Source organism: Myiozetetes cayanensis, unplaced genomic scaffold, assembly GCF_022539395.1.
Source record: "Myiozetetes cayanensis isolate MyiCay16 unplaced genomic scaffold, myiCay2020 scf5-8, whole genome shotgun sequence".
NCBI lineage: Eukaryota > Metazoa > Chordata > Aves > Passeriformes > Tyrannidae > Myiozetetes > Myiozetetes cayanensis.
The window spans coordinates 101,713,238-101,740,084 of record NW_026087742.1 but is presented as its reverse complement, the minus strand read 5'-3'; the positions used below and the strand labels follow the sequence as shown (position 1 = coordinate 101,740,084).

Genomic DNA, 26,847 nt, shown 5'->3' with positions numbered 1-26,847 from the left:
AGACCAGCAGAGGTATTGCTCTGGCTACTTTTGGTTGAATTCCCTCCTTCCTGCACCCTCCATCTTCAGCATTGTACCTGTAGCTTTTAAGAGTCAACTTTCACAGTCATTTCTTTTTCTACTGTTTAGGAATTTCCCATTCTTCAAACCCTAACCTCTCAAGATAAACTTGGTCTGAGGGTTTTCCCTAATTTTCTTCTGCATTGTTATTCTTAGAGGTTCCACCAGAACATTTGAAGCTTTCTGTCCTGTTGGTTATTCAGGCTGTCAGACCTAGATCAGAGAGCAAGTGCAAAACTGCTTCTTCTCCTAGGCCATTCCTGATGCAGTAATTTCCAAACCTCCAGCAGGATTCAGAAACTGTGCCTCCCAGTTACTGTAACAATGTGATGGTTTAATGAGTAGATTCATGTCTTTTATATGGATGGTATAATTTACCTCTCTCATGTTAAAATTTACCATGAGGAAACGATCCTTATTGAATATGTTGATTTTGTCTTTCCAAAATGTACATGTAATTTCAGGATTTGTTTCAAATCCTGTGTAAGAATAAAGTTGGTTTTAAGATTATTATTTTTTAGCATTTTCTTTTCCACTTCTCTCATTTCAGATGTTGCAGTTGTGGACATGAGTGATATTTCCAAGCAACCATCACTGTTCTACCACCTTGGCGTGCGTGAAAGCTTTGACATGGCTAATAATGTTATACTTTACCATGACACTGATGCTGACACTGCTCAGTCTCTCAAAGTAAGGCTCTCACTTGAAAATGTGCTTCATTTCAGAAATATCTTTAAATACCTGAATCTACAAATGTTTGTGTTTCTCTGAAACTTCCACTGAATGTGATTTCCTGATAGCTACCTAAGAGAATCGTGATAAGAAAAAACAAGCTAGCAAAAATAGTAATAATTAGAACAGTATAAAAGGGTTTTTTAAAGAAAAATTCCATGGTGTAGTACTGATTTTGCTTCAGATGGTTAGACTTGGACGTGAGAGTGCAGGTCTGATTTTTCCTTCCTTTTCCTCTTCGTTTATGTAAAAAAAAGTTATGATTTGTATTATAAGTACACTTTAACAAGGGCTGTATTGCAACCTACTCCTGTTATTGAAGCACTTCTGTCAGATGAGGTGTGTATGCCCTAGTCGCTGAACAGCTAAAACTACAGGAATCTCCTTTTTATTGCTGTTTGAAGATAAAAAAAGAGATCCTTGCCATCTTTTTATAGAGCTGTTGTTCATTTTTATAGTAGGATAATACACGCTATACATTTAAGTCCTGAAACTGCTGTTCTGGATGCAAGTCGTAGGTTGTGGATGTCTCTGCCTTTCTCATTGCAGGTTCTCTTTATTTTAAGTCCCATTTAGATTTTTATCCTCTGTATCATCTATTTCTGTTTTTAATATAGTTCATTTTCTTGCTACGTTCACTTAGGGCAACACTGTTCTTGCTTTGTTGGTTTTTTCCTTATTTTGAGTTATTGCCCCTTACTTTTTTCACACCATCAATGTCCAAAAATCCTTTTTGGAGTTCTCCAACCTCTGTTGATCTTCTAAGAATATTGTTATTTTGTTTAAGTTTCCTTTTTTCCCTAGAGAAGCTCCGTTCTGTCACAACTTCTCATTCATCCTTTCTGCTCTCAATGTCATTGATTTTACTCTCATGTATTTAGTATCCCATACTTTGTTTCTCCCTGCAGTGGTCCACATACACATTCACATTCCATGTGACTTGGAGTCACAAGCACTTAGGAATTGGAACCTCTCACACTCTTGCTCCAAGAGGTTTTCCATACAATATGAGCTAAGGTATGACTGGCATGTCTTCCTTTCCTCCAGCTAATCTGGATGGGCAGGAATACAGCTTTTCATCATGTATGGGTAGTGCGCTGGACTGCAATAAAATATTTCATTTTTATTTTTCATCAGCACACTCCTGTCTTTCTTTTATACCGTCATTCAGATGTTCTGACCAACTTTGTTCTCCCAAGGATGTGCCCAAGTTTGGGAAGCACAGGTTAACCATCTTCTATTTGTTGCTGCCCAAACAAAATGGCTTCGATTTCTGCACTTGGTGCAAAGCACATACTCAAGCACCTACTACATAACTGGAGTGCTGAATGATCTCCAAGATTACATCCATCTGGTTGGATCTTCAGATTGATTGTTGTCAGAACTTGCAAGTCTTTGCACTGTCAGTTGTAAGGCTTTTTTTTCTGAGGATGTAAAGCTCAAGCCTGGGGACCTGGGAACACTGGAACATAACTGAGTCACTTAAAGCTATAAAAACTGTTATCTGTCTTCGTCTCTCTTCTTCAGTGCCTCTGTAATCGGCACTGATATCTTCCTCATCTCTCAGTTGTTTGCATGACCTCTTTGGCCTACATAGGTCCCTGGCTTATCTTACTATGGGATCATAAGGCTTGATTTGAGTTGCTGGAACCAAGTCTCTGTATCAAGTGCTAGAGTATTTTAAGCAGGGCACTGGTTCAGGGTTCAGTCCTGCCCTGTTGTCCTTGGTATCTCTTCTGCAACTGAGCCCCAGTTCAGTATTGGGTAGCATTCAAATATGCTAATACAGCTTTCTTAGGAATGCTTCAGAAGGTAGGCAGGGATTGTTCTTGGGGTATTTGAAACATTTCACAGAGTTTCAGGTAGTTTCAGAAGAGTTAATTTCTCCCTGCTGAGAAAGATCTTTATCTGCAGTAGGTAAGGCTCTACTGGAGATACCTGCTTAGCTAGGTAGATGGTAATTTTCAGATATGTGATATTTCAGATGTCTAAGCCTTCCATCACTTTTGTTCTGATCTATTTTATTGGGCTTAAGGAGTTTTAAAATAATGAGTAATTCTGTATTTTTGACCATCTGCCGATGTTTCTTTGTTCTCAAGTTTATGACTAATTTGGTCAGGACTTTTTTGCTTCCCTTCAGGAATTTATTACTTTGTTTGGAGCTAGGTTGCTGTGTATACCTTTTAGGAGTGGTTAGCTTAAGTGTTACAAAGGCAGTATTCATGTCTGCTGTTACTTCTGCCGAAGATCTGTGAAGTTCAGACAGCCTGACTTTGTGTAGATTACCTCTTATGACCCATCCTGAAATTGTCCCAGGAGTTGTCTCTTTAGTTTCACCAATGTTCTTTCCAAACCATCCTAGTTCTGAGGACATAAAAGATTATGTAATCTGGGTGTCAAGAGAGTCATATTTGCAGAACTAAATCTCTGAGATGACCCCTGTTATTTTTTTTGTTGAGGAAAAAGGTGCATGGGCATGATCATTTCTGTGCAGTCCAAGTGGATTTCAGGCTTTCAGATGAGAAGCTGCTAAGCAGAATCACCTTAGGTTTTCAGAGCACATTCCACTAAGTTATATTGATAACCTTGTTTAGAAACAAGTCTGTGTCTAATATTTTATAGCATGGATTCCCTGACTGATCTCTTTAGTTTGACCAAGCAGTGTTCACTGGGCATGTAGTCTACCACTAAAAAGAAGAGAAGGTTACTTCCTGGCAGCTGAAATCTTTGAGGTCTGGTTTACATGCCTGTTAGTTTATCATCTGCTTCACAGTTTTGATATCTCTCTTTAGATTCTAGGGTGAGAAGAGTTAGGGTATAGGAGGAATGTGTTGGTCTGTGCCAATCTGGTAGGAAAGGGGCTTAGGTATCTGAAGGATACCCTTTCAGAGAGAAAACCCTCCAGCTTTGAATGCTTTTGTCTCACAAATGCCCAGAGTGTGTCTGGGTGTGCCCAGTCTGAGAAACTCCAGTTACTGGCAAGTACAACTTTCTTTATATTCTGAGCACTTCGTTAAATAGGTTTCTTTGCTGAATTGTTAATTTTTATTACTTTTTTTTTTGATGTTCTGTCCCTTTACTGGGAGTTAACTGTGGCAGGAAATCTGAATTATGCTATGAAGAAAACATCTGCGTATATATATGTATAGCAGTGATTTTTATTGGAAATAATAATTCCCAGTAAAAACAATTAAACATCTCTATTATCTCTTTTTTTTCCCCACAGGATATGGTGTCTCAGAAAAACACAGTAAGTATTAAATCCACATTCATTTTAAAACACAAAATGAAAATACAACATTTGAAGCAACTGTAATAAATAAAAAAGCTCTGCATGACTGAAGGAAGTTGTTTTACCTCTATACTATTCAAACTAATGGAAATCTTGTTGACTTCCTTTCCAAAGTAAAGCTAGAAGTAAAAATTGCTTTTCTTTACTTTCTTAAGTTCTAGACAGGTGCCAGTAGGTTTTATATATAGGTTGACAGATCAAAATACAAACTCAGAAATTTAAAATCTCCTTATCCCTCTAGCACTTTCAGCCATTTGTGCAAATGTATATGTGTATGTGATGCCTTAATGGGGCTTACTCTTGTATCTCAGACAGCTTGGGTACTGTCTACCCATCCTCTTCCTTACAAATTCACAGATTTACTTAGAAATGTAAAAAAAGCTTATTTCCCAAGTAAAAATATTCTTACAGTTAATGCAAGTAAAACCAAACAAGTAAGTCTGAGTTAAGATAAAATGCTGGTGTTATTTTAAGCTTTTTGAAATATGCCACAATATCTTATACAGTTGTATATTTTTGTCATACTTCCCATCCTGTCAGTGGTTATTTTCATTAAATCCTCCGCACTTTCTTTTGAGGACTGACTGAATTTGCAAAACTCTTAAACTTCCATTTATCCTTTCTTTTTTACCCCCATTCACCGTATACTTTTATTTTCTTCTGAACAATATTGAGTAGGAATAAAACAATAAAATGGTCTTAGAGTTTGATAATAATTTAAGAGAGAACTAGAAGAAATAATGCATTAGTCACAGCAGTTTATTTTGAGCTGCTGTTTATACTTGGCCCACAGCGCTGCATGAAGGCTAAAGATAGATCAGGTTTAGCACATGTAAATGCAGGTCATCCTTCCTGGTTGTCTGGTGATCTTTGAACCTGTGTGGTGGGAACTGCTTTTACTGGTCTTGTATCTCTGTGAAGGGGGACTCAGAATGAGGCAGATTTGCTTGTAAATGCTACTGTCCATCACTGATGGATGACCAGAATTTCCTCTCCATGTTCTTCCCTCTAGAGCAAGAGAGAGAATTGTGCCTGAGCTATTTGGTGGGAATTCCAGAAATGGAGTAAAGGCAAAGGGGGCAGTGGCAAGTTCAGCCTAGTGCAATCAGATTAGCAGCCTGCAGTCTTCTCCTTTGGTAGATGCTTTCTCCAAAAAAGGAGGCATTTACCTTCACACTGAATACAAGAAAAGATAGAATCACAGAATATACTGAGTTGGAAGAGATCCATGAGGATCATCGAGACCAACTCCTGGCCCTGCACAGGACATTCCCAAGAATCACACCATGTGCCTTAGAGCATTGTCCAAACACTTCTTGGACTCAAACAGGCTTGGTGCTGTGACCAGTTCCCTGGGGAGCCTGTTCCAGTGCCCAGCCACCCTCTGGGTGAAAAACTTTTTCCTGATATCCAGCCTAGACCTCCCAACAGCTTTATGCTGTTGGTTTTAGTGACGTGGTTTCTACAGCAGGGCCTGGTGTTGGGCCTGTAAACACCATGTGGCTAGCAAAAGGGACAGGGAGATATCCCTAAACTAGGATCCTGATCCCTCCTTTAAAAAGGAGAGATTGCCTAAGCTACTTTCTTCAAGTGCTTAAATTAAGAAAACAGTTGTGAGTAAAATACAGTGAGGAAAAAAATTAGTGACTTTTAGTATCAAGTATGGATTCTTGACCCGTTTGTGTTATTTGTTCATATTTTCTTTTATTAGATAAATGTGCTCCCATATTTCATTCTTTCATCAGTTTTTTTAATCAGAAATTGGAACAAACTCGTTAGCAAGCTGAATAGTTAATAGGTTAAAATGTTGTTTTTCTAAGTTGAAGTTGACTTCAAACAGACAGTTGCTTTTCCCTCCCTTCCAATCCAGTGAGTTGTCACGAGAGGTTTGCAGTTTACTGCTGACCCAGTGTGGTGCCACTGCTTCATTGTTCAGCTAAATATTCGACAACCCTGTGGGCAATGTCTTGTTTGAAGTTAATTGCAAGTGAGGGTTGATTTGCTTATCAAGGAGGCACAGAATTGGCATGAATTTATTGGGTCCAGTCAAGTATGTAGTTAGATAACCATTTCAGTTTAATTGCTGAATATTAGATACAGTAGTTAATACCCTTGTACTAGGGCTTTGTGCTTTCCTGTCACTTTTCCTGATTGAAAAGTATGGATATGCCTCTGCTGTAACTGTGGAACAGCAGACAGAGCTTAAATGCACTCCTCCTCAGGGGCTGGAGGCATGCTGGAAAGGGGATAGATACTCAATCTGCTAAGCCTTGCAGTGGTAGCCACAGGAATGTCCTTCCTGGAGAAGTCCCCTCCGTGTTTGACAAGCTCTGTGTCCGTGCATCTGCACGTTATGTAGGAAAAAGGGGAACAACTGGGATTGTTACCAGGCACAGCATACCTTTGTTCCAGCAGCAAGAGTGAAACTTTCCGTGCAGGCTGCTGTAGCTTGGAGCTTTCTCTGAGGTTTCCCTGCCCTCACCTGTGCTATTTATCCTGCAAATGTCAAGTCTTCTACAAAGGTGCAAAAAAATCTTAGCCTAGAACAGATGTGGATCCATGCTAAGGATGCAGAGAAGGTGAATGTCTAGTGTGTCATCTGGGGCTGTTCACTTTTGTGTAGTACAAGTAAGCCTTGAAGAGAATGGATGTTTTCCTTGTAAAGAAAACAATATTCTAATTCAGCGTTGAGGAGGAGGCAAGAGCAAGGAAACTGTACCTAAAGCTGAAAACAATGCATAGAAAAAAAGGGTCAGCAATTCATTTGAGATTTGGCCTGAGTACAACTGACTTGACAGTGAAAATTATGCAGCAGCATGCTGCAGTGGTGTGAGTCTGAGAGCTTTAATAGCTTACTGTCTGAAAGAAAAGTGTGTGAGTAGGAGAGCTTCCTTCCTTCCACCATGCAGGAATGAAGATTTCAGGGATGAGTAATATGATTCAGTTCTACTTGACTCCCCTAAACAAGCAATTAAAATTTTGTATTGATAATTTATTGCATACTTGGATGCAAAAGGAAAGAATTATTGGCTGTGGGAGTTCAGTTCCCAAGAAAGAATTGCCCTGGCATGAAATTCAAGGTCAAGATTCTGTGTCCCATCTACTGGATTTCCTTCTGTAGACCTTATCTGAGCTTTGAGGACTATTTTCTGTTAATTTTACTAAGAATTGCACACCTTCCTATTTTCTGTCAAAATTATTATCAATAAAATAATGGCAAATTTGCAGTCTTGCAGAATATGATTATTCCTGTGCCATTATGGGAAAATGGACTAAAGGGTAGAGGAAAAAAATTTTCTGTGGAAAATGGGCTTGTGCTTTGGAGTCTTGTTAGAGACAAACATTTGTTTACTGGAGAAATGAAATTTCAAGAATTTGCAAATGCGAAAGGTTAAAAAAATTATTTTCCCCAATCCCGTTGTCATAGATAAAATCCATGCGAAAGCTGTCCTATTTTGATGAAACATTTTGTTACCAACTTTGATACTTTATATTTTTTTAGAAAGGAAATTTCATCTCCTTCTATAGGATTTTAAGGAATGATGAATATAAAAGGTTCAAGATTGAGTGGAGAAGAAAGTGCACAAGGGGCTTTTAAAAAATTGGTGGAGTCAGGAAGCAAAATGTATACAGTCCTTCTGGCAATAGCTCTAGCATTGGTTGCACATAGTTTCAGATACATTTTTGATCCATTCAGTTTGTTTGAATGAGGCATTGAAAATACAAACTAGAACTTTCCACTCCGGAAAAATAATTTTGGCAAGTACAGAACAATAAGGAGAAAGATTTAATAGTTAATTTTTTCTTTAGCTGATGGTATGCCTGAAGAAATTTGAATAACTCTGTTAATGGTGTTCAGGGAAGGTATTTAAAGAAAGTAGGCTGGCTATTAAACCAAAAGGTTTATTATGGTATACTTAGGCCTGTGGGCCTGATGAAGTATTTTCAGAGATTTAAATGGTTATTTTTCATTAAATCCTGTATAGGAAGCAGAGAATAATGTCTGGGCCATGGAGGAATCATTAGCAAAAATTCTTCCTGATCTGAAGGGAACTGGATTGCAATTTATCCTTGCCACAAGGAGTTTTTATGTTGAAAAATCACTTTTTATTGTAATTGGCAGAAAGTCTCTTCAGAGTTTCAGTAGCTGTATAAATTAGACTGTATATACTGTTTCAAGGCAATGAACACTGAAGAAAACTAAATAGAAAGGTTTTGGCACTTGGATTCATATTCTCCAGTTAAGTAGCCCCAGTGGATTGTAATGAGAGCCAAGACTCTGAAGTATGATTACATTATATGAATTTAGTAATCCAAAGAGGTATTATTACAAAGCAGTAATAATATTTTTTATTTTCTGATTATTTTTACAATGTGTAAAAGTTTATATGATACAGTCTTTTAATGATATATTTCTAAAAAGGCCTGAGGTAGCAGAAGTGTTAAAAGATTGTAAAAGGGCACAGAATGAAAGAGTAGGAACATCTTAAATACAATATTTTTTTCTTTTGGGTATACAGTAGCACTAAGGCAATGAGTAACCCAGCAAATGTTACTTTTAATGCTTCTAATCTCAAATTATACCACTGTTACTTTTGATAATGAAAACAAAGGCTTTTAAATTTATTTATGAAAGTTAGTTTTTATAGAAATGTTGCTATCTCAAGCGATCCATAGTGGTTGGAATATAGCTAATTAAGCAGGTAATGAGTCTGACAGGTTATAAAAGGAAGACTTGAAAGCATCTTAATGATGACACAGGGAGATGTATAGACATGTCATGTAGATAGATAGGAGAAATCTTACATTCTGGGTGATAAAAGTATTGACCTGTTTTCTCGGCCTTGTAAATACAGTCTTGCTGTAAATATCTGTATTCATTTTCTGTTGCTTCTTTCTTTAATTATTTCTTTATTCATGTGTCATGTCTGTCTTTGATTCTTATGGTGTTTTGTGGTGGTGTTTTCCTCTGTGTTGTTTTATTTCAATTTGGAGTAGGTTGCCAACCTCAAAGCTTTTCTTCGGGTTCAAGTACCTCCCGAGTACCACAGTGGTAATCTAATAGGCAAAGTATGTATCACTTAAAATCTGTTTTCTGTTGAATAGATATACCATGTTTTTACTTTATTTCTGTACTTGTAAAAATGTATAAGGATAATTTAAGGATAGAGCTTGGCAGGGTCTTTGTCTTCATGGTGATTGGAGTACGTGGTCCTTGCCAAGCTAGATCCCAGGCATTTAGAGTGTTTGTCCTGTGAAAATCTCTCTTTACATAAAAATAGGGCATATATTCAACTTTAAAAGAGGAAGTATTTTTTAGAAGTTTATAATATCTTAGTCATTTGTATTGCAAGATGTCACAGAAAACAATGGTGAAAACCATAATACTGGAGACAATGGTGAATGAAACTCCCTGAACACTCAGGAGTTTGTGACTTGAGTGATTGCCGTTCATTTTCTGTTCCCCTGTGTTTTCCTTCTAACTGCTCTGTAAGACAGGGTAAGCACTCTTAATACTCCTGAATGAGTGACAAAGCAAATAGCATGGCTTAAGAAAAATAATTGTTCAATTAGCTAGGCTCTGCAAATTTTCCTCAAAATTATTTATTTGGAAAAAACACCTTTAATTCTAGTGTAGCACCTCTGTCACAAAGTGACAGTTGCACTGGAATAACTGTACCAATACAATTTAAAAAAAACTGGTTATGTTATTGACGTCAACAGTTCACTTTTAACAGCATTAGCAAAATGTTTAGAAGAGTATTTTAAGACAAAAATCACTTTATATTTGGTCTGTGTTGCCTAGAGCCTAAAAATGGCTTATGTGGGCCTCTTTCAACCCTTCATGGATCTCTGCTTAATTCCTTTAACCATTTATGCTGAAGAACAGGTCCCTCTCTCAACTTACTTACAGTTGTTTCCTGGGTTGGTTTTTTTAATGTTCTTAAACTTTTGTCTCATTTTGTGGTACAAAATGTTGTGATTGAATACAGAAGTTTCATTGCTAGCATACTGGGCATACATCAGTTGCTGAAAGATGAACTGTTGAGAGGTTGTTTGTTTTTTTTAATTTAGTCTGCTTGGCTGTAATTTTTAACTTAAAAATTGGAGCTGATTGCTTTTCAGACAAGGTGATGTGCTCAAATATTTGCAGGGTTCCTGACTTCTGCACACAAAAATGTGTTTGTTATGTATAAAAATGTGGATTTAGTTGCAGAGATTCCACTGTGCAGAGAGACAAGAAATCTAAGTCAAGTAGATGATATGTTGGCTGGATAAGATTAATTTCATGTGTGTCATTTAATTTCTGTTTGAAAATTGCTATGCTTTTTCAGTAGATAACTGCAACTCTCTTTACCTCGCAGGATACATCACACTTTCAGATTGCATGTTTGGTTTTTTTTTTTATTTCAGAAAGAGCTAATTTGTTGTTGCATGTTTAAGAATAGAGTTTATACTCAAGCAGCTTTTGTGTTGCACTGAAGTTAGTGTTTATTTAAATAAACCTGGGACTAAATTGTTTCAACATAATGGTAGTTTGGGTTGCACTTTTTCTGACTTTTTTAGCAGGAAATAAAGATAACACTCCAACATATATTTATTTATATTGGTACTATAATGTTGTACAAATATGTAGTATATAGAATATACTATTGGGTTTGTAAGGAAGAAATGTGACTCGACACAAATGCAGATCAGCAACAGGATGCACTGATACATGTTTTTTACCTGTATTTTTAGTAACTGCACGGCCTCCATTTTTAAGTTCCTGTAAACAATTTACTTCTGTTGTCTAGTTTATTAATACAAATAAAAATGTGCCATCTTCATATCCATTCTTTTCATCATCTCAGCATTCTCCAGTTGTTCAAGGTGACTTTAAATGACTATGGCTTTTCTACAGGCTTAGACAATATGAAAAAATGAAAGGTATGGTTTTGCTGTCCATGTTCAGTGCCTTGGTCTCTCCAAGGTGGTGGTGGAAGGGCATTTAGTGGTAGGTGGTTGTGGTAGATGTATCATACTGATCCATGCTGCAATGCTCCTGTCTAGTTACTCTGAAATGTAAATTCTTCTAAACAGCAGAGAGTTCTCATAGCTCAAATGGGATACAGGTGCTTCTACTCACTGTGGAAAACTTCACAGAGGTCTGGTTTTTGGGGTCTTTCTTAAGGGCTGAAGACTCTGAACTTGCTGGTTTTGGGCTCTGAAGGGCATTTCCTGTGTCCTCTACCATTTCAGCCCCTTGACCACATTTACACGTTCTATGTGGTGTATTAAGGTTTTTTGTGTTTTAATTCTAGATTTTTGTGCTACAAGTACTTCATGTATTACAAAATATTTCCAACTTTTGGGTTCTGTTTGGTTTGGTGTTTGATGTAGCATGCAGCAGACATTTTGTAGGCTTTTCTGGATTAAACATCTCTATAAAGTCCTTCCAGTGCCTGTGTTTCGCTGTTTCTCTCTTTCTGGGGAGCTCTGCATTGTATCTTTCTTAGCACAGAGTGAGCCTAGAGGATGCAAGTACATCTCTGACCCAAAAAATTTGGAAACAGAAGGTTAGCTGGTAACAGACCCTATTAGGATTTGTACATCACATAAAAAAAAAATTTCCTTTCAATGCTTGCAAATCTTGTGTTAAACAGTGCATTAAAACTTCATAGTGCAACAACACTATGGTTGGTTTTTCTGACAGCAAAAGATGCTATGTACACACAAGTATATTTCCACTTCCATTTGTTTTCTAAACTCTGCCTGTTTTTATTTTAGGCTTCCAGTGGCAACTATTATTTTATTCCGTACATTGTCACACCTTGTGCTGACTATTTTTGCTGTGAAAGTGATGCCCAACGAAGAGCTTCTGAGTACATGCAGCCCAGCTGGGACAATATCCTGGGGCCACTTTGTGTCCCACTGGTGGACAAGTTTCTCAGCCTTCTCAAGGATGTTCATGTTACATCATGGTAATGTTGCAACACATACATTTCAGGAACCTTTGATAGTCTCTTTTTAATGTTATGGAAAAAGATACAGAATTTCTAGTAGTACTGATTTTTTTTTTTTTCACTGTGCTTAATATAGTGGTAAAGGAAGCTGCTAACTTTACTGCTTTCTGTATTCCTGTCCTGCAGCTGTTGCAGTTAACTAACCATGTTATGCTAGAATTTGATTTATGGTTACTTTCCAATAAGCACAGGCAGTCCATGGATAAGATAAAGTGCTTAAGTTTAAATTACAGTGCATAAGGTTGTAATAGGAGATAAGTTCATAGCTTCTTTATAGAGCTCAAAGCCAAACACTGTCTCTTTCTGTCACTAAATAAAATATATATATATGGTAGCAATGGGCAATCAAATATAACTTTCATGGCTTACTTTTATTTTTAAGTAGTAACCTTTTCATATCACCTAATAAATGGGATATTGTTTAGCTGCTTTTACAAGGGACTGTTGGAGTTTTGAGAATTGGGGCTGAAGAAGAAGGTCTCTCTCCACTGCTCACCCTGTACTCTGCAACTAGAAAGAAAAAGATCACCTATCCCTGCTCCAGTGTCAGTCCAGCTGTGGTGTCCACAGTCCTGGGGTACACATGCAGAGCAAGCACCCTGGACTTTGTTGGGGAACCTTTTTATAGATAAGTTTATTTTTATAGAAAATTATGGTTGGCCCTGGTAGTAATAAATTTTGGAACCATTTAGTGTTTGTGTCACTGTGAAATGATGCTCTGAGCACCAGCTGTCCAAAGCTGCTTTGTCTCTGACAGTTACAGCCAGGGCTGTGGGTTATTTTGGGTTTGATAATTGCATTGTGAAATCCTACAGTAAAACCTCTTTTCTCTTTCCCATTTTCAGGCTGAAGTGCCTGAAAGAGGCTTTCGTACAGCTGCAGAATTAGACACTGTTGTAGTAGATCCCTGTGAAGAGGTAGATGTAGTTAGATAATACCCCATTCCTGCCAAAAGCTTGAGTAAATTTGAAGAGGTGAAACGTTCTGTCATTCTTGAAAGTGAGGCTCTCATTCCTAAGTCGTTTGGTTACTTCTGAAAACTATTAGCCAGTATCACCATTTGGTTTGGGTAGCACAAGAAGGACTAATTATCATTAGCCTGGTAGAAGGCAATGCTGGATAGAAACCTGACATTGGATAATCCATAGTGAATTAGGCTTAACCTCCAGTGACAGTAAAGCAACTCTTGAAAGCTTTCCTGTAGTGCTTGTTGTGACTTTGCTGCTCTGATTATAAACACGTCTTATATATGTCAGGCTTAGGTGTAGGGTTTATGCTAAGCAAGGTAGAATGCTTTGCAAAAGTAATTTGTAAAGAAAGGGATTGTATGCACTTGAGCATCTGTCAGATGACATCTGCTGACCTCTGAACTACAGACTCCATAACCTACTCCAGATAAACTTACCCCTGAGTAGTTTGTCCAGGCCATTTCTACCTGCCATACTGGTAATAGAAATATGATTTTTTATTCTACAAAAGCTCTGGTGTTGCATTGCACACTGATGTTTATGTAAATAAGATGCACTTACTGGAGGCTTTTAGATAGATCCTGCCCACATTATGTATTATGTTCATCAAAGAGATTGCGACTAAATTGGCTTATGGTGGCTTTTGGTTTTGGTTTAGTTTCTTTGTTTGCAAGCCTCTTTCCTCCTTTCAGGATAAAATAACATACCTCCTATTTACATCACACTGGTCTTTCTGTGTCTCTTTATTATCCCAGTTGCTGCCTCCTTTATGGTATAGAGGCAAAGTGCCATGTCTGTCAAGGTCAGTAATGGGGCAAAGAAATGCCCTAGTTTTCCTGTGCTGATAAAATTCCCCCACAATCCTGGTTCTAAAGATATTGATAGAGTGCCCCACAGTCTGAGGTGAGGCAAGATGGAATATTTATAAGTAGTTAATGAAAAATCTGGAGACATTTGATGTGTACCTTACTCTGAGGAAATGGTACTTTTTATTAGAAATATAGTCAGATTTCATAAGAAATATCCAACAGTCTTCTTCCCATATGTCTGCCTTTCATTTCTTTAGTACCTATTATAAAGAAACACTGCTAAATGACATTAGAAAAGCTAGAGAGAAGTACCAGGGAGATGAACTGGCTAAGGAGCTGGCCAGAATTAAACTTCGTATGGATAATACTGAAGTGCTGACTTCTGACATCATCATAAACCTGCTGCTTTCATACAGAGATATTCAGGTATGTACCAAAAGACTAAGGAAGATTATTTCACCATGGGACTTTGTCTCTTGTTTGTTCTTCTGTACATCATTGTTTGTTGAACAGTGATTCAAAGCTGACACTAAATCGGCACAATTGTTACATTATTTCACAGTTTGACTTGTCTGTTGAGCAACATAAGGGCCTAGAGACTCTTATTTATTTTGCCTATGAAGAAAAGACACAGATTGGGTGACTTCCCAAGGTCTCTTCCATTGTTTTTATTAATGTTTAACTTCCTTAAAAAAAAAAAAAAAAGAAAAAGAAAAAATTCCCTACCAAAGCAAGGCTCTTTCTTTGCCCTTCCTTCCCTTGCCTCCCTCCCTGCCAAAGTCAGATGTATTTAGAAATTAAGAAAATGCCTTTGTTGTGACCACTGTCACTGTCAGAGATACCCAAATGGAGAACTATCATTTAAAAAAACACTAATTTGTTTTTAAAATATAACTACATCTTTTTTTTTCTCGTATTTATTTTTTAAGTAAGTTTTTAAAATAAACGTGCATACTGTCTTTCCAAACTGACAGACTGTGTGTTTGTCATCCCTTTAAAAATACAGTTCCAACCATTCTAAAGAGTTTTTTTATTCCATCAGGAGTTAGATTGGTTATTTCATAAGTATAAATGTACTGTGAGAGCAGTGGGTGACCACATCATCCAGCATTACCCAACTTTGCCTTCTGAGATGTGCATTTTCCTGCAGCTCTTTATCCAACTTCACTTTGATTGTCTCTGGTGATCATTTACGTTCTGTTGAAAGGTCTGCCTTGAGAAACATACTCATCTCAAAACACGTTTTGAACAAACAGATTAAGTAAGGTGAGGCCATTTGAGATGTCAGTAAACTGGCCTCCTCAACAACCTCTGAGAAGCCACAGTGACGTACAATGGGGTGACATATCACAGAGTGAACTGTGCTCGAGTCTGCAGTGACCTGATGAAATGTCGTTCATCAAAAGTTCTTAATGAGGCCTGAAAGAGCCAGACTCATCCCCTCTGCTTCCTGGTGCTGGGAGTGCAGTCAATCAAACTGGCTAGAGGCATTCAGTAATCTGGGCAGTGGTGTTGTGGTGGGGAAGAGGCAAGGGACAGAACAGTCATCTGAGAAACTGTCTTTTAACAATGATACATTTTAGCTTTGTGGTGCTTTCCTCTGCTTTCAATGTCTTCTACTTTCATTCTTTTTTTTTTTTTTTAATTTCAGGACTATGATGCTATGGTGAAGCTGGTAGAAACACTGGAAATGCTTCCTACCTGTGATCTGGCTGATCAACACAACATTAAATTTCATTATGCTTTTGCATTGAATCGGTAAGGATCATTGATTGAGCTTGATCTTTAAAAAGAAAGAACTGTGTTTACATTTAATATTCTATTATTAATAGTCTATCAATTTCAGCATACAGAACAGCATTAATGTTGCTCAGTATGACTGATTGAGCCTACCAGGAACAAAACACATTTTGTGCAAAACAGAATTAGCAGCTGTATCTGACCCTGCAGAATGTTAATGTGTGCTTAATTTCATTAAGAAGTATACTAGAACAGTGATCATAATCAACAGAGAAAGTAATTAAGAGAGAAAGTAATTAATTTATCTCCTCTTGGACTCTGTAACTGAGTTCTGTTGGCAGTGAATCTCACTTGGCATTGTCAAGTCAGAGTTACTTCAGTGCTGCACAGAGCCAGTGATATGGCAGACAAGGGGCACAGGATTGAGGCTTCTGGGTGCCTTGAGGCCAGGCTGGTACATCAGGTCAGTCTGGTACAAGGCCAATCTGAACAGCAGTTGTGTTTAGGTCTGGGTTAAGAAGTTGTGCTAAGGTAAGGGACAGGGATGTTTTACTTTAGACTCAGCACTGTTCCAGCCTTGCTGTATGACATCTGGCTCAGAACCAGCCTAGGTCTGATCTGGCTTGGGTCATAAGCAAAGCAAGCCTGGGCCTGCCTGCTGAGTACTAGAGATGTACTGAAGCACTTCCTATTATCATATGTAGGGAAGGTAGACATTTTCATGCTGATTTCTGTACCCGGATTCACATGGTAAGTTTTTAATTTGTCATCTCTCATGTCTCTTATCAGAGGCTAATAATGGATGTTTACAATGACAGGCTTGTGCTTGCTTCCAGGCTTGGGCTGTCTGACTACATCATCCTCCTGGATGCTTGTTTAGGAGTCCTAGGGAGCAAAAGACCATTCCTGTTCAAGTGTCTTCATCTTTGGATGTGACACACAAACAAAGCAGAGAGTGCTCTCTTCTATACAGACATGGGCTGGTTTAAGACATTGTTCCTTGTTACCTCCTAGCTGAGATTTAGGTCTGATTGTATCTTAATTTAGGCACAGAATGGAACACATCTTTAGGTATAAGTGTGTAAGCCCAATTGTGCAACATGAATATTTTCAATATTTGTATTCACAGTTTTGGTATGCTGTGTAATTGAGGACTGGGTGTTTCAGATGTTGATGGCTGTTTGCTTTTGTCCATGGGAACACCTCGACTGGGAAGCAAGCACTGTGTGAGGACTATCTTCTAATTGGCCTTATTTACCATGACTGCAGTTTCCAAGTTCTGGAAACTTACAAAGAAACCAAAGGGTATGCCAAATTCTGTTCAAAACAGTAGATTTTAAACCCAAACCCAGCCATATTGTGAGGCCAGAGCTGTGAAAACTTCAGTCTCTTTCCAAGGCACTTCTATCTTCTCTTATATTAAAGATGAGGACAGCTGCAGTCCCTATTACTTAACTCAGCATGCTGTGTTTTAACAAGCAACATATTCCAATGCAATAATAAAAAAAGGCAATTAGCAAGTGAAGGGCATAACAGGGTGCAAGTAGAAAATCACTGGTAATTTTGAATAATAGCAGCCATAGGAAATTATTCCCATTGATAAACACTGGGGTATTTAAAATGTTCTGTTCTGTGATTACTCAGATTTAGTGAAAAACACATTGTGGGGCTCCTCATTTTATATGATTGGCTTGCATGAAGCACTTGAAGTGTATATGAGGAGGAAAAAAAAGCAAAAAAGCTTGTTTTTCTTCACTGTCATATATATTTGCAGGGGTGCAAATTTTGTTCTTGCCTCAAAGCTCAATTTAAGGTCTTGTTTTTCCCATTCAGTGTTTCAAATGTTGAAAGTTCTGCAGTCAAATTGCATCCTCAGGGAAATGTATCTTAACTCAAAAGTTAGTTTCAGGTTTTAAATCAGAATGCAAGTGCAATAACTAATAAAATTAGTTTATTATTAATTTATTAATTATATCTCATTAATGTAAACAAAGAAATTGTACATTATGATAATTAAACACAATAGCATATGTGAAGACCAGTCACTTTATGAAAGGTGGTATTTATACTAACAGAGTAAGTTGTCTCACTGACAATTCTGCAATGTGACAGTGAGATTAGGGGTTTTTTAAATTATTGATAGCTTCTTCAAGGCTAAAATTAGAAGATAAACAAGGTTCATATAGAAACAGAGTGGGAAAAAACCCCAGATTATTGTTTTTGAGTATTTGTATGGGAAACATTGTCACAATTGCTTGTTTTGCTTTGATTTCTTCCCCTGTGCATTGCCCTTCAAGAAATCTGTTTGCTTATAGAGGACCTAAAAATAATCAGATCAATAAGTCAACATGAAATATAAAGGAAACAAAGGTGGATTCCCTTCAGTGAATACTTTTCATTGATATAAGAGTTTTCTATAGTATATAGTCTTCTCCAGATAGATGGATGGAAACAAACCATACAGGGGAACATGTGAGCAAAAAGCTGATAAAGGAAAGATTATACCACCTGTTACCTACAGAGTGAGCTAATTGTTGTCCTGGTTGAAATCCATGAAATCCATTCCTACTAACTTTGTTGGACAAAGGTTTGGTTCACTGAGTGTAGTTTTGGTTCCTTAACCATGCCAATTCTTTAAAGCTGCTAAAAGCAGCCTGTGAAGAAGGAAGATTTTTTGTTTTAGGGATGTTTAAAATGAGGCTTCCTTATAATGACTGGAGTGGAGAGAAGGACTCAAGAGAAGAAAATGGATTTGAGGGGGAAGAAAGAAGCCATGAAATAAATTTAAAAAAAAAAAAAGAAAGAAAGAAAAAGAAAAAAGAGAATTTGGGATTTACTATGTGCTCCAGGTGTTATTCTAGGTGATAGGCTGTGATATAACTATGATGTCTGGATGACGTTTGAGAGCTGGGTGAGAGAAACAGTGCAAGGATGGCCATAGTTCTTTCTAGCTAGATTCTTATCTCTGAGAGTGGTCAATAGCACATATTTGGGAAGAGTATGAAGACAGGAAGAGGCATTGTGGCAAATCTGCCTAAATATTCCAACTACTTCCATCCACTTGTGGCTCAGCAGCTTTCTGGTAGTTTTTGTGCTTGTCAAGAAAATCTGGGAAGAGAAAAAGAGGACAGCTCTGTAATATCAATAGCTATAGAGAATGCTGTAAGTATAACACAAGAGAAGAGTATGAGCACATCCTTTAGGACTTAGTGCTTGGTGGTGCATTTGTTCCCCATGGAAACAAGCAGACATGTCTCAGCAGCAGAGAGTGCCTCTGGATTCTACATCTAAGCCACAGTTCTGGTGACTGAAGTTGCCAAGTTACAGAACAGCAGTAGCTTTCTGAGGGAGGGAGCAGAGCGTGGAGATGTGGGGATGGGGCAGGAAGAGACAGAAAAAATTGTATCATAACTGAGAGGTAGAAAGTTTTTAAAAATGTAATGAGTTTTTTTGGAAGAAGTGATATTTCTTCATTTTACAACTTCCCCTTTGCTTCAGAGGAAAGTGTTAGAGTAGTATACCTCTCATTATGAATAAGAATGTTTGACTCCAGCCTTAGGCTAGGACAAAATATGGCAGCAGGATGGGGTTGGAGAGCAGCAAATCAGAACACGTGATACAAAACTGAAGTTGCAGGTTAACTTGATCACACCTCAGTTCTGCTTGTTCAGTATTTGTATTTATATGCATATGCTTAAAAATGTATATTTATTGTGTGCTACGCTGTTTTCATCAGGTTTGCAGCCCTACAGAGTGATACAGAGAAGTAAAGGAGAGGAGGATAATTGGGCAGAACAGGGAGAGAGATACAAGTGGCTTGTGTAGACCAGGGTGAGAAGATTTTCTGTGGTTGAAGAAACATGGTAAAGTTAAGCAAACAGATAAATCATGTGGCAACACTGCAGTGAGCAAACTAGCAAATGGGCAAGCAAACCAGTGAACACTTTCTGGAGGATACAAGTTCTCAGGCAAAACTAAACTGGCAGCAGAACACTGGGACTAATGTAGAGGAAGTGAATGGAGGCTATAAAGGTGCCTTTAAAGGGACAAGTTTTTTTTAGGAAAAAAAATCTCTACATAGTGATTTCTGTCTGAAAAATCTTCATTTGAATTTTTTCTCCTAATAGTTTCTTTTTAAATACAGCTTAAAACTGCACAGAGTACCGAAGATAAGTGTGCTGGCTATTTGCAAAAGACATCATGGTGGTTTTAATTTTGACTCTTTGTTCGTTTCCTTGTAATTCCTGTCATTTTCCCTGGGGGAATGTTGGCAATATTTAATTGAGCACTAGGATATTTTCTTAATTGCCCTAGTTTTAGAAGTTACTTGCAGATCTCTTTCTTCACTGGCAGTAGCTTTTGCAGTTATCATGTTCAGATAATTTAGACTGATTTTTCTCTGTTTGGTTTCTGTGCAAGTTTTCACAAGGCAAGGTTTGTAGGGAGAGAACTAAAAATGTGCTAACAAAGAAAACAGTGAGGAAAAATAGTATTATGAGCAATTCTCCAAAGGCATGTGCTTTGTTTTAATACAGTTGCTAAATAAATTGAAGTAGTAGTCTTTTTCTTTTCCTAGGTCTTTGACAATAAAAATATATTTTTAAAGGTAAAACTGTATTTTGAAAGAATTCTCAGATTGTGATTAATGATTTTAAAAAGCGAACTTCCCCCAAAACCAGATAAATTATGAAATGTAGCTCATATTTTCTCTGGGTGTGTATGCAGACTTCTTTAAGGTAAGATGCATCTTATCCCAGATGTAGAGAGGCTAACAGATTGTGTGTTAAAGAGCACCATTGAAAAATGCCTATTTAGAAATGATATTTCATTCCTAAAGTGAAGTGTTTGTGTCATATTATGAGGGATATTTGTACTTCAGTGTAAGCTGGCCTGTAACTAAACAGCAGTAAAACAAACTGGCGGGGTCCTTTCTATATTGTTCTTTTGGGATTCTGCTCTGGCTTATAAAACTTCACAGTTAGAGAATTTGCTTTGCAGAATCAGTCTCTCCTGATGGACCAACTTACTCCGTAAAGAGAATGTTTTCTGCCTTCCTTCTCATGCCTGTACATCATCACATACAGTAATTCAGCTTTCTCTGTTCAGAGGAGCTGTAGCATCTCCATCCTTGGAGGTTTAATAGATTCAGCTTTTCAGACAAAGCCAAGGCTGCCATGTTCTAGGTCTGGGAGATGGACCTGCTCTGAGAAGGAGATTCTATTAGATGACCTCCAGAAGTGTCTTCCAACATGCATTTTAGTGATTTGCTCTAGTGTGGTTTTAAATGGGAGCTGGGGAGCAGGGGAAAGTTAATATAGTTGAAATTGGGTAAAAAAAAATAGAAGACAGTGCTACAGCTGTGAGGGTTTAAGGTAATCTCTTCTACTCTATTGATAATACACAGACCTGTTCCAAGTCACCTTGAAACAAATTATAAGCTGTCAGGCATACAGATCTGACAAAGTGTGGGGTCTGAAATAAGAAATGAAAATCTGTCTTGGTCGAGCATAACATGCTCTGCATATAATCCAACAGTACATTTTCATAGCAACTTAGAGAGTTTGCTTGTAGCCTAAAATATGTGGTCTTTCTGTTGGATTTTTCCCCTTGGTTTGGCTCTCTTGTTGGGATTTAGAAAGTGATAACTGTTCCTACATTTGTAAATTACTGTAATTGGTATACTGGGCTTGTATTGCCCAATGGGCATCAAATTCTGCTGCTGTGAAAAACAAGAGTTTAATATAAAGATACCTAAACTGTTTTTTGTTTAGTAATATCCTATTAGATGAGTGTATACTTATCATGTGCTAAATTTTATTGAATTTAATTATTTTTAATGATAATTTTTTTCCTTATCTTATGAGAGATAGAAGTTTTGCATTTTGACTCCTCCAGCACAGTGGTTGTTTAGGACATGGTCTTTTGAAATGCTGCTACTATTGTGTTTGGTGTGTACAGGTTCATCCTTTGACCAGAAATGTTAGTCTTCACAGTGTCCCATTTTAAGCAGTCTTGCTTTGTGTGTTGTATTTACCTTTAAAGTTATGCTTTTCTCAGTGAGTACATAACATCTCTTTATATTAACATTAATAATTATCCTGTTCTCCTACAAGGCAAGTTGAGTCAAAATTTGTCTTGGATGTAAAGCAGTGATTTTAAGATTTTCTGTGTTGAAGTGCTCTAAGTTAGGTATTAGTTGTGCATTTCTTGTTTTCAGCAAAGTCTTGAACACATGCCAGCTTCTGTGACCACGTTACACAAGACCAGGGAGCTGCTAAACTTTCATTTTAGGTCCTAATTTTGTTCTAAGCTCTGTTTACTCAAATTTCACTGTCTTTATATTAACAATAGTAAAACTTCTGTACTCTTAGTGAAAGAATCTACTTCGTTCAGAACAGGTTTTGTTAGAGCACACTGACCTGTGTGATGGATTTACCGCCACACTTTTTAACTTTATTTCTTGTAAAACTGAAGAAAAGATACTTTCTCCTTGAGTGCTCATTAGGGAAGACTGGTATTAAGTTCAGAACACTTAATCTGAAGAAAAAATACTTTAAAAAATATTCAAGTAGTTGCTGTGAAAGTTTATATTCTGCCACTGACATCAAAGGCAGGATAAAGCCTGCACAACTAGCAACAAATCTGTTTAATCGTATTAGATGTTCTCTGTCACATAACGTGCACAGAAGCCTGGATTTTGTTACAGATGTGTTGTTACTGGTATTACTGCATCAGCTGGTTACCTAAGGAACTGAGCTACTTCACAGTAAATATTAATCCTTTTGGGGCATGCGAGTAATAAATTTACCAGAAGCCTTTATCTGCTACTGCTATTGCTGACAAAGTAGCCATAGTCCTTGTAAGCCTGGTCATGGATACCTAGGTAGGGACTGGAAAATTGTAAACAACTCTGAAAAGGGGTTGGTAAATATTTTAAATCTCTCTAGTGATTAAAAAAAGTCTTGAAGAGGCTATTAAACTCTTAAGCTGTGTTTGCATTACTCTTGCAAATAGACATTTTTGTTTGTTCTAAGTGACTTTTTGCAGTAAATATTGAATTCTAACTTAGAAAAACAGCAAGGTAAATGGAGGCAAATAGTCTGATTATTTAATAATAATAAGGAATGGAAATGTTATTTAATCACTGTTTTCTTACTGATACCGTTGTTAAATATTTTTCAAAAGAAGCTGTAGAACAGCTGTTTGTTTTCCTAATCTTTTTTACTCTGAATAATTTTTGATGAAGAAAGAAATATGGTTCTGTTTCACTCTTTTATTCTTGTTGTAGTTCGAAGGCTCCATATTGAACTGCATCATTCTTTTGACTAAAATTAGATTAAATGGGCTTCTTCTGGACTTAGTTGGTATTTCCTGGTATTGTTTCTGGATCAAGATTACAAATCTTGGACATAGCTGAATGATCTGTCAGGTTGAATGCTTAATATGGCCATTTTTGCTAAGTATATTGTCAGGAACAAACATTTTATCATTGCAGGATGTGTGGGGTCTGTCTGCTTGTGTGAAAAGGAATCAAGTAGATGGCAGATTTTTATCTCAGAGGAGTTCTGAGCTTAAATCAGTTCTTATGTAAGCTAGAAGTAGAGCCCCATGATAGAAGAATACATTTGGTTTTATCAGTCAACCAACTATCACACATCAGTCTAAATAAAGTCATCTCTATATATAGTCAAGTCTGTATGTAGTAATGATGGATTGGTTGTGGGATAGATGTGGGATAATGTTATTCCCCCATCTTGCAGTTACTGTTTCAGATCTGAACTCATTTATTTTATTCTCTGTGTTTGATTTCAGAAGAAATAATGCAGGTGACAGAGAGAAGGCACTGCAAGTTATGCTTCAAGTTCTGCAGACATGTGATCACCCTGCTCCAGATATGTTTTGCTTATGTGGGAGGATCTACAAGGATATGTTTCTTGATTCTGATTGTAAAGATACCAGTAGTCGAGATCGTGCCATTGAATGGTAACAGAACCGCCCCCCCCAAAAAAAAATCTATTTTAAAACAGTTTCAGACTTTTATAAATGGTTTTGAAAAGCAGGGCTGTTAGAAGATCAGTTGTTCTACTTATGTCTTTTTTTCAGGGTCCTGACTGCCAGATCTTTGGATACGTGTTTCCCTGCTTCTCTTTATAAACTATCATGGATATAGAATGATGCACTTAATTTATTGGGGTGATGATGATTCACCTATTTCTTTGTAGAGAATATATAGAATTAATCTGCTTCAAGGCCAAAATTAAGTATGAGTGAGATCATGGGATCTACATTGGTCCTCTGTGCAAGGATGTTTTCCATTCTGTATCCCCAGGAAATGCAATGATCTGTATGTAAGGAAAAATATTGATTGATAAACTGTAATATGAATCTTCTTAAGACAATAAGGCATAAATATGCACTCAGTGTGTGCATTTAGGTGTGTATATGTCATCATACAAACTGCTGCTGAGTACAAGAATGTTAACAACGTGGGTTTGTACTGTAACTGTGAAATATTCCCCCCTCTCTCTCTTCTCCCCCATACAAGCTTCAGGGGGGTCTCTTCATCCTGCACCAGCTGGTGCCATACATTCAACCTTGGTCAGCTGTGTCTCAGTTACCTTTAAGGAATATGAAACTTCAAAACAAATTGCAGCCTTTTTTTAAAAGTTGCACTGAAGAATAATATTTTCACAGCTTTTCTTATATCAGTAATATAAAGTAATATAATTAGGTTCTATTGCATTCAAGACTTTTGTAGTAACCAATTCACTTTACTTTCACAAAAGTACCCAAGCTGACAGGACATAAAGCTAAGCAGAAGTTTTTCTTTCTCACCCTAAGGTGAAAAGCTGCTTTCTTTCAAGTGCTCTTTGCAGAATACCATTGGTGCCAACTAGCCATATACTCCTTACAGTAAATTAATAGCTTAAAATACCTACCAAAACTTAGCACTATTTCAGTTCTTCTAAACAGTGAGATGTGAGTTCTTGACTCTTCTCTGCAGGTATCGCAAAGGATTTGAACTCCAGTCAACTCTGTATTCTGGAATTAACCTCGCAGTTCTACTGCTTGTTGCAGGGCAGCAGTTTGAAAGCTCAATGGAACTGAGAAAAATAGGTAAATATCCACACAGTGCCACAGACAAGTTTTCTACCTCTCTCCTGTGAAGAAAACAAGATACTTATAGTGACGGGTTGCAGAGAGAAAAAGGAGGTTCAGGCTTTTTAGTGGTGTGTCCTGGAAGGCAGTCTAAAACACAGGGATCCTGAAGGACCATTTTCCTTCTTGCTGCCTTGGAGCAGCTTTCTAGTAACGTGGCCCATCTAAAGGGACCCAGAGACTGGAAAAGAACAGAGAAGGACCAACTTCAGTGCTGTCTGTGAACTGCCTTTACTGCACCACAGAGATTATCCCATTGCACAGCCAACAGGGGGCAAACACAGGAAGAGACAATGTGGCCCAGTTCTCCTCAGGGATGCCAGGGAAGGATCCACAGAGTTTCTGTTGTCATTGAATTGAGAGATCCACAGGAAGTAACACCTGGAAGGATCTGCTAGGACAGGTACTGATTGTCTGCCTGTAGTCACATCTTCCACTAAAACACACCGCTGTAGATCTATAAAGAAATCACATGATAGAAACAGATATGCAGTTCTTCTGAGGAAGATAATATTTGAACTTTATATTTGGAATCAGATCCTGTCTGAAATGCATGTTTGAACCTTAAAGGTTAAAAATGCAAAGGTGGCTTTAAATCATTTCCCTGACCTTACTCTGGGGGTGGATCCTCTAGCCATGGATCTCTTGCAGAAAATGCAGATCTTGATGACATATTTATGCATCTTACACTGAGAATCAGGAGGCAGATAAGCCCAGACAGATAGCACAAGATGTTTTTTAACACTGTGTGTGGGAGGAGTTCTGACTGTCTGAACTGTACTGGGGGTGTTGTTTGCAGATCCAGCCTCTGTGTTGGCCAATGTTGTTTTCTGGGGAAAGCTCACTCCATTTTATTTTCATCAGTAATGCTTAATTAAGTCTTAAAATAGTCTTTTACTGATAGACATCAGTAAAAACACTATTTAGTGTTTTACTGATAGAAAAATATGGTTTTTAATTGAAATTTTACAGGTGTACGGTTAAACAGTTTATTGGGAAGAAAAGGAAGCCTAGAAAAAATGAACAATTACTGGGATGTGGGACAGTTCTTCAGTGTGAGCATGCTGGCTAATGATGTTGGTAAAGCAGTACAAGCAGCAGAGAAACTTTTTAAGCTGAAACCTCCAGTGTGGTATGTGGTAGAAGGCTGTAGCTCAAGTACACAACTGTGGGGAAATACACAAAATTGAAAAACATTGTCACATAGATAACTGGATTTTTCCATCATAGATGGTTTGTAACTCTTACTTCATACTCTGTTCTTTTATTATGGGAAGGAAGGGGGAAGGTAAGAAATTAAGTTGCCCATCATTATTGGATTTATATCCCATTGAGGAACATCTTTTATAAGAAAGAGTTTGGAAATTAGTAATGATTCCTGTGAAGCAATTGTGAAAAAATTGTTTTCAGAATTTAACTAGCTGCTGCTTCCTTCCCTCACCATCTTCTAGCTTATCATATCCTAATCACCATGTAACTACTCACATAACTACACCCTTTTGTAAAAAGCTATTGTTGGTGAACATCCACGTGAGCTTATGACTTAAGGTTTTGCTATTCTTTCCAGAAATCTGTAAAAATCAACACTATCATTTCCATTATGATAGCTTTTAAAGTACATTTAATTTTGCAGTTAATATTTTTGATGTCTAAGTCAGTTAAGAATTTAGAATCTGGTCAAATTTTGTCTTCTCTCTGTTAACTCACTAATTCAATATGTTCTAGGTACTTGAAATCATTAGTTCAGAATCTGATGTTAATTCAGCGTTTCAAGAAACTCACCATAGAACATTCTCCCAGACAAGAAAGATTGACTTTCTGGCTAGATATAATTTTTGAGGCAACGAAAGAAACAACTAATGGACTGAGATTTCCAGTAAGATGTTATGTCCAAAGAAGTATTGTATGTTTTATGTTTCTGGATAGGATATTACAAGAACTGGAAGACTCTAAACACAATGCTTAAAAACTTAAATACCTCTTATTTTATTGCATGAACCAAAACCCTATATCCTACTAATCTTTATGCTATAAAAAAATTTAACACCCTTAAAATATTCTAAGAAATACTTTTAAGTCTT

General features: G+C 37.3%; 1 protein-coding gene across 2 annotated transcripts in view; it reads left to right on the top strand.

The window, feature by feature from the left end:
- The first annotated feature begins 4,024 nt into the window (after positions 1-4,024).
- Positions 4,025-26,847, top strand: part of MAP3K15 (mitogen-activated protein kinase kinase kinase 15) — a 51,446-nt gene continuing 28,623 nt past the window's right edge. Inside the window, exons 1-8 of one of the 2 annotated variants that reach the window (XM_050332513.1) lie at positions 4,025-4,042; positions 11,855-12,048; positions 14,125-14,293; positions 15,519-15,625; positions 23,420-23,590; positions 24,612-24,724; positions 25,739-25,898; positions 26,492-26,642. In XM_050332513.1, the coding sequence (XP_050188470.1) occupies positions 11,954-12,048; positions 14,125-14,293; positions 15,519-15,625; positions 23,420-23,590; positions 24,612-24,724; positions 25,739-25,898; positions 26,492-26,642 (966 nt within the window). In that variant the 5' untranslated portion in view covers positions 4,025-4,042; positions 11,855-11,953. Of the gene's footprint in view, positions 4,043-11,854; positions 12,049-14,124; positions 14,294-15,518; positions 15,626-23,419; positions 23,591-24,611; positions 24,725-25,738; positions 25,899-26,491; positions 26,670-26,847 lie in introns of both variants that reach the window. The other variant, XM_050332512.1, reaches the window with a different exon arrangement.